This window comes from Sipha flava, unplaced genomic scaffold, assembly GCF_003268045.1.
Source record: "Sipha flava isolate LNK unplaced genomic scaffold, YSA_version1 117_pilon_pilon, whole genome shotgun sequence".
Taxonomy (NCBI): Eukaryota; Metazoa; Arthropoda; class Insecta; order Hemiptera; family Aphididae; genus Sipha; species Sipha flava.
Genome location: NW_020271741.1, coordinates 2,263,755 through 2,272,173, shown reverse-complemented (window position 1 = coordinate 2,272,173; position 8,419 = coordinate 2,263,755). Strand labels below are relative to the sequence as shown.

The following is an 8,419-nucleotide window of genomic DNA, read 5'->3' as shown; positions in this document are numbered from 1 at the left end:
TTAGTAGTAGTTAACAAAACTTGAGTGCTATCAATGTCCCACATCAGACTTTGATTTAAAATACCTTTAGTCTCACAATTAACTGTACAAAGGTGCTTATGGCAAAATATAATTCTAAACGTCTTTATGGCCCAGTTTCCATGATGCGCCAGGCCTAGAAGTTGAGTTGCGTTGGTCGTCTTCACGACCAAATTAGTACAAGTTAACATTGGAAATTATTATACAAATTGCATTAATGCATTATATTTTATTTGAGTAATTTATAAAATGATTCAGTAATTAAAATTTTTATTTTATTATACATATTTTACAATAGATTATTATTATTATTATTTATTATTTTCTATAGCAAATTTATTCATACTTTATAAAAAATAAATTTAGCAATAAAATATTATAATTAAAGTTATACGTGTAAAATATGAAAAAAAAATGTAAAATTATGGATATTTCTACAGTGCTATTCATATTATTAAAAAAAAAAAAAATACTTAAAATTATAATTTAAAATGCACTGATGATGGATACCAAGGTTTATTTAGTATTTTTTTTCTTTTGCCTGAAAATTATAATTATGTTAGTCAAGTTATAAATTTAAATATCATTATGAAAACAATTATCTATACATATGTTGCATCCACATAATGAAATCATTCATTTATGAACTAGATGTCCAGATAATGAAATTTATCCATATCGTGAATTTTAACGAAAATTTCATTTTCGCTTCATTTTCATTTCAATTTCACTTTGTGTGATTATTATAAAAAAAAATTATTATATTATTTAGCAATAAATAGCTTACATACTATCTTTTCAATATTAATAAAGATAATAGTGTTTTATCCGTGATCTATATTATATGGGAGTAATAAAATTTAATTTCGGTAATTCCACATCCAATATCAAATTAATGTTTCCTTATCGGATGAAGGTTGACGGATACCTATGTAACTCCCAAGTTTTTCAACAAATAACATTTAGTGAGCGTGTCTGACAGGTATTTACTTGACAAGTTACGAGAAAAAGTAAAACATTCGATACCGAGAGGAAAAAAATATAAAATGGATGATCTAACTTTTTAAATGAGTCATGAAGTGGTAAGTGGTAAAATTCCCCCTTACCACTGTCAGTAAAATCCAGTAGAGCTTATTTGGGCACAAGTTAAAGGCAGAGTGGCCGAAAAAATTCGACATTCAAAATTGCAGACATCGAGACACTTGTATATAAAGAGATCGATGCAGTAACTCCGGACGATTGGGCTAAATGTGGAGAACATTGTGTCAAAATTCAAGAGGAGGACTTCGTCAAGGCAGGACTGAGGGATGAGATATTGGAACCAATAATATTGACTATTAATCCTGACGAAAGTAGTCCAAGTGAAGATAAAAATGACGACGAGTACCAGAATATTTCAATTTGGAAAAATATTTTTTTATGTAAATATAATACATAATAGTTTTAAGTTTCATTACCTAATTATTTAGTTTTTAAATGTACCTACATAATATAAAATTGCGTAAAAAATTGAAATATTAATATTATTAATTGTTAGTGCATGTGATAGTAAATAAATAATGAGTTTTACGTAAAGTATTAATAGTTAAGTCTTTATAACAACTCTCGTGGTTTTAAAATTATTTTACGCGGGAATGTAGTCTTAGAAGCACTGCCAGAAATTTGTCACCTGGGGCGCGACGGTCACCCGTTACAGCGTAGGTTTTTAAACGGGGGTTTATAGACCCCTTGGGGTTCCGTAAATGATTACTCGGAGGTTGACGGAATGGCTGTTTTTTTTTTAAATATGCCAAAAATAAATTTGTTCTAATAGCGTTTTTAAAATAACAATAATAATTGTTGAAAGACTTCAGAGTCTAAAATACAACAATGTATTTGAATATAAAACATAGATTATGATAATTTTATACGTCTTATAAAGTTACCGAAATCGTAAAATAATATAACAAGGTAATACGATCCAAGGAGCGTTTCAATTTAACTTGGAAATCTATCACTTTAGTTGACCCGTCGCCGTGTAATTAAAATTATATTTATTTATATATATATATTTTTTTAAGGGGGCGGGGGGGTCCGTGATTATATTTTATGCTTTAAAGGGGTCTATGGCACAGAAAAAGTTAAGAATATATGCGTTATAGTTTCGTACTATAGGTTAGGTACTGGGCCTACAGTTTGTACGTGCATTTATTATTTTATAAATGGTATACTTAGTAGTAATACAAAATACGGTTCCAAAAAATATTTTTCGACAAAATATAATATATTTAAAACGTTATAAGTTATAACAATTTTTTTTTTTTTTAATATAAAAAAAATTAAATACCATTAAACATAATTAAATATTATCTTAAAAGAGCACACAACATAAAAAAAAATATATTAAATTAGTTAATTATTCAGAACTATTAAAGACGTTTTTGTCGAAATTTATATTAATATTATAATATTATGATATATATTTTTTTTCAATTTAGATATTTATAAACATAATTTGTGTGATCACTGAATAAAAAAAAAAAAAATTTAATGAAAACAAAATATGGTTTAATTAAAGGATGGTTCAATAGTGAATGTTTGAAAAAATCAACAACTCAATTTCTTACTACTGACCAAGTTGATAAAAATGTTGAATTTTCAGTGCGAGAAATAATTAAAAAAATTTCAGGGGGGCAAGGATTTTTGTCTTGTTCGTGTAAGGCAAAAACTCCTTGCCAATAAAGTAGGTGTTCTTGTTTTAAAAACAATATGATATGTAACAGTCAATGCCATAATCAATTATAGTGTAAAAATAAATAATAAAGAAGAAACATATATATAGGTATAGTTATGAAGTATTATAAATATTTCATAATACTTCATAGGTAACACTGTTGTTTATAAAAAATAATATACGTACGAGTATAGTTTATAAAAAATACAATAAAAATATAATGTAATATGATATAATTTATTATGACTATAATTATTGTTATATTTTTGTTCATAAAACAATATAAAAAAGTATATTTATAATACTATGATATCTGGTTTTATAATAATTACACAAAGTGCACAATATAAGTATTGTCCATTTCATGAAATGAATGTCCATATAATATATTTTCGTCAAAATTCATGATCTGGACGAATTTCACTATCTGGACATCCAGTTCATGAAATGAGTGATTTCACTATTTGGATGCGACACATACATCTTTAAAAATAATTAAAGATAGACTTTTAAAATTAACTTTTACTCTAATATCTGTACAACATGTATAACACAACATATTTATCAATTTATTTTCATTACTGATTACATACCAATAACTTTTTGTTCTGAATTTTTTTTCTCAACATTTGTGTAGCTACCTATTTTTGCAGAACTATTGAAATCTGTGCAAGTATTTTCAGTCTTAAAATTACTAATATTAATAGGACATGAAAATCTAAAATCATTTAGATGATTACTATTGAGTGAGTGGTTATTTGAAATATCTGAAACCAAAAATAAAAATATAATATTTTATTTAAGTACTAAATATACTATAATATATTTTATAATGTAATCACTTTGTTATAAACTTAAAATTAAAGTATAATACAAAATGTAATTTTTACTTTTAACCATTTTTAACTATAAATAACTATAATTTAAAAATAATGATTATAAACTTACAAAAGGGTTTATTATTTTGAACAAACATAGGATCAATAAATGAATCCGAATGACAATCAAACCAATTTTCTCGTCTAAATTCAATTATTTCATGTAACCATTTTTTGTCCACATTAATAAGATTTGGAGTTTTCAAAAGTTTTGAACATATTAGTCTTGGGAATGGTTCATTTTTTAATTGTTCCATATGATTACAATAACATTCATTAATTGTTGGTTTACACAGTGTTATACATTTTTCATTTTTTGTAATGCTAACATTATTTTTTAAATGATTTCTATCACGCCATGGTTTATTGGGTGAAATATCAATATGATTAATCAAAGTATCATTAGTATTTTTTTTCAGACATACACTACATCCAAGTCGGCTTTTCTCTATACTTTGATTTACAGCACTAGAATATTTATTTTCACCCATTGATAAATTTGAATTATTCAATAACTCTGAAACATACCCAATTATTCATGACTAATAATACCATTAATTTTTTACAATGTTACATAATATATTATAAATTAATATTATAATAAAGTAAAACATCTATTAATGTTTTACTAAAATACAATTCAGTTAATGATTTTTTAAAGATTAATTTTTTTTAAAATATTTAAATATTTTATTTTCATACTAAGTTAAAATAATAATATGAAAGAACTGTTAACTTATGTAACTGAATTTATAATCCAATTGGCACAATCTTTTATTAGCCAATAGTAAAAATATACAATACTACTTTACATATCTAGATAAAAAATATATTTGTAAATTAAATCTTTATATTAAACATTTGTTTACAATTTATTTATTATTATAATTTGTGTTATAAATAAAATTATATGGTACTTCTTTTTATTTCATAAAAAACTTTTAATTCAATTTCATTTGTTTAATTTATTAAAAGTAAAAAAGTATTTTATTTTTCGTGGTAGGGAATAGGTATGAAAGACATAATATTATAAAATAATGAATTTTAATATAAAATTTGATATCAATTGAAACTTGACAGAATATTTAATTTTAAACCTGGGAAATTTTAGGACCACCCTTAAAATATTCCAATAAGATCATATGTACCTATATAAACTATAATAAACTTCTATTACATATTCAGTTCTACTACTATTTAGTTTCTTATATCACTTGTTTAAGACAAAATATTTAAATTTATTGAAGTAAAATAAGGAATGTTATGGTATTATGAAGATTTGTTTATTTTTTGTCTATTTATATAATTTTGATCAGAATAATTGCTTTTATCAATTTTAAGAGTTTTTTAATAAAAAATTTGTCTAATTGGAACTTTGAATAAGGAAAATGTTTTAAATAATAGTGAAAAACTAATGGAAAGTTGTAAAATACATCAAAATTTAAAATATACTAATTTTCAATGAAATGAAATTGTTATTTTCATGACTTTTATGTTTTTGCAAAAATTAGAATATTAAAATTTCAATCTACCTAATAAAGGTAGTTACATTTTATTCTATTACTACAGCAACCATAATTAGAAATATCAACTGACCTCTCTCACCCTGAATCAGTTTTTAAATAAAAACCAAGAAATAAAATGTATAAAATAGTTATTTTAGTTATAGCATCTGTCTACAAATTTTGACAGTTGACTGAGTAACATGAAGTTCTTTTGTTTTTTAAGATTTTATTAAATATTTTGAAGAAATATTATATGAATACAATGTTTTACTAGGGAGGAGTAATACACTCGTCATCTCCATGTACATATTTCATTTTATTTTAATAAATTATTATTATTAATCATTATTTAATAGAGGAGTAGAAGAATTTGGTATTAAAAGCAATGGGCTTAAATGGTGTCTATATTGCTTGAAAAATTATAAAAATATATACTAATAATTTCTTCACAGTAAGATAAACTGAATATAAATATATAAAATATTAAAATAAGAAATTAAAAGAAAATTAGAGAAGATTTAAAAAAATTCATTAATTATCAGATTTTCTAATGAATGTTTTAATAAATAAATACAACTGAATCATTAGATTATATCAGATTTGTAAGTAAATAATCATAAAAAAATGTTCTATGCTTTGGATAATGAAACATTTAAAAGTTATTTCATCTTAAATATGAATTAGTGTTAAGTAATTTTGTATATGTAACACATATAAATTGAATTTTAATTTATGTTAAAATAAAATAAGAAATAAACGGTATATGACCATAAAAAGTACTAATTATTTACATTGAAAATGTATTTACCTAAATTTATATTCTTAATATTTATAATGAATCAAATTTTTCGTCGGACATATTGTCCAATTTCTGATGTCTAGCCATGTTAGACAAAACTGTGTTAAAACTAGTGGTTCTTTTTTTAGCACTTCCTTTCAATTCTTTTTTGCCATCTTTACGATTTAGGTCTATATGTGATATATCTTCTTGAAAGTTGAAATCTGATTGATCCAATGAACTAAAAATTCAATTTGAAATTATCAATATAAATGCATTTTAATATAAATTAAATTAATCATACTCCGTAATATCACAAAGATCATTGGTACTATTCTGTGAAACTTGACTATCATCAGGAGTTAATTCCCTTCTCCCAGGACATATCCATTCTAATTTTAAAGATGAAGCATTACCTGATTCCAATGTTTTGTACAGTGAAAATATTTCAGATGGTTCTGGATAACATTCGTTCATCTACAATAAAAATTAATTTAATCAAACTCAATAATAATCTAGCACTATTGTAAAATTTAATAATTAAATGGAAAAAAGTGAAAATAAATATGATTTCAACATAAACATTGAATACAAAATATTGAATAAATAATTACAGTGTTATTATTAATCATTAATAATTATTTCATATAGTTTTGGCAAGTGTTAATAAAAGTTAATTGTTTTTCTAATACTCATTAAGATTTCCATAGAAATTAGATATGCAAGATAAAAGTATTTGTAACTGAATAACTCAAAGTTAGTTTAAATTATATTTAATTTTTAATTTTGAGATGTGAAGTGCATACAATACACAATACAAGAGCAAGACTTCATTGATTCTTTAGAAAATTGTTAAAAAAGAAAAATAATGGTCCTGTTATTAAATCACCTGATTTTGTTTAAAACCATAATTTTCATCATCAGAACATTCTATTATATCTTTTTTGATAATATTTTCGGACATTATTAAAAAAAAATAAAAAAAAATACGTTTCTGTGTCTACATCAGTTTTAGAATTAATATGTATAATGAAACATTAAATAATTTCTGAATTACTTATTTAAAATACCTAATTGCTAAGAATAATAAAAAAAAAAACACCGAACATAATGAGACAAAAACATTGATGATTGACAAATTGCTAAACAATGATTATTGATAATAGAATACATATCACATGAGCAGATCACTGCAGTTCCAAGCTCCACACGCGCATGAGCACACCTAAGGTTTAAAGATAATAATTATTATCTATTAACCTTGCAGCACATCACAAACTACCGTCTTAAAAGAAAGGTCCTCCAACTCTACAAAATAAAGCCGGGTTCACACTACACTGTGCCGTGTCGTGTTTTCTAAAATAATTATCTCTGATTGACTGAACCATATTGTTACATCAAGGTATATCATATAATAAATCACAAGTTACCTCACCAACCATAAGATACCGTGAAGTTGATTTTATCCAACTTTTGAACGTGTGCTTACAGATTTTAATAGTAATAATTTAATATTCTATTATAACATTATTCATAATAATAAAGGGATTGGAAGGTATTGCATTTGCATGATTTTATTGGGCTATTCAATTTATTGCTAAGTAACCTTGAAATTATTTTCATGACACTTGAATTTTGGTCTTAATGCATCTTTAAATATATATTTATTTTTTTAATAATTTTAATTATTTTATAAAATAAAACTTTTTTTTGCGCAGGATAGCACACTAGTCGATTCAAATATTTTGATTTTGTATGTATGCCTAGCAGTGCAGGGTTAACGAATATGCCGCCTGGAGGGCAAATTTTAAAATTCCGCCCTTTACAAACCTGTACCCATCATAAAAATAACATACATAACAACAGCGTTAAAATTGTTTAGTTTATATATATTTATAAGCATATAAATTTATATTTAGCATTTATATTATCGGTAATATAAAAATCGGTAGTTTTAATATCATAAAACTATTAATTAGTAAGTATAAACATTATAAACATTAGTTAAATATTATAATCTTATAAACATAAATTAAAATTTACAATTTTTTTCTAGGTTTCTGTGAAGCAAATTCTTTTATTAAATTATTCCAATCCATACTTTGTAGGATACAATTTTCGATAGACATTAGAGCCAACGATGACATATTTTCGTTAGATAATGATGTTATTTGGTAGTTCTTCACTATCTTTAAAACTGAGAATGATCTCTCCCCACTAGCGTTTTTGAGCATGGTATGGATATAAAATTTTTTAAAGCTGTTTCCACGTTAGGAAATGAATCATTTAATTTTGATATAGTTAATGCTTCAAGCAAATTATGCATGGATAATTTTTCTTCTTCTGAAAAATGTTTCACTATAGTTTTAAATTGAATAATCTCATTCTCGAGGTTAGATTCTAAATCTTCACTATAAATAGCTACTAATTGTTTTGATTTTTCACGTAAAATCTCATTGTCAATTTCCTCCATATTAAAAAAAAAACCAAATATCTTATTTATCTCAATATATGCCATTTTTCTTTC

The 8,419-nt window shown here is 24.1% G+C and overlaps 1 protein-coding gene across 4 annotated transcripts; it reads right to left on the bottom strand.

Moving 5' to 3' along the window:
• Positions 1-449: 449 nt before the first annotated feature.
• LOC112693574 lies at positions 450-7,048 on the bottom strand. Of its 4 annotated transcripts, none has more exons than XM_025568697.1 (4): positions 5,923-6,012; positions 3,680-4,126; positions 3,325-3,498; positions 450-559 (listed from the first exon to the last, which is right to left on the bottom strand). In XM_025568697.1, exons 2-4 carry the CDS (start codon positions 4,098-4,100, stop codon positions 498-500), a joined length of 657 nt encoding a protein of 218 aa, XP_025424482.1. In that variant the 5' UTR covers positions 4,101-4,126; positions 5,923-6,012; the 3' UTR covers positions 450-497. The 4 variants fall into 4 exon arrangements, with proteins under 4 accessions (XP_025424482.1, XP_025424507.1, XP_025424491.1 ...); XM_025568722.1 differs by lacking the exons at positions 450-559; positions 3,325-3,498 and adding exons at positions 6,197-6,369; positions 6,963-7,048 and having other exon boundaries at positions 4,042-4,126; positions 5,923-6,133; XM_025568706.1 differs by lacking the exons at positions 450-559; positions 3,325-3,498 and adding exons at positions 6,197-6,369; positions 6,782-6,956 and having other exon boundaries at positions 4,042-4,126; positions 5,923-6,133.
• Positions 7,049-8,419: the final 1,371 nt, after the last annotated feature.

Coding starts and splice junctions, on each gene's coding strand:
- LOC112693574 (XM_025568697.1), bottom strand. CDS start 4,100: ATGGGTGAAAATAAATATTCTAGTGCTGTAAATCAAAGTATAGAGAAA. Junction 3,499..3,679: donor TCAAAATAATAAACCCTTTT/GTAAGTTTATAA, acceptor TTTTGGTTTCAG/ATATTTCAAATAACCACTCA. Junction 560..3,324: donor TTCAGAACAAAAAGTTATTG/GTATGTAATCAG, acceptor TATAATTTTCAG/GCAAAAGAAAAAAAATACTA.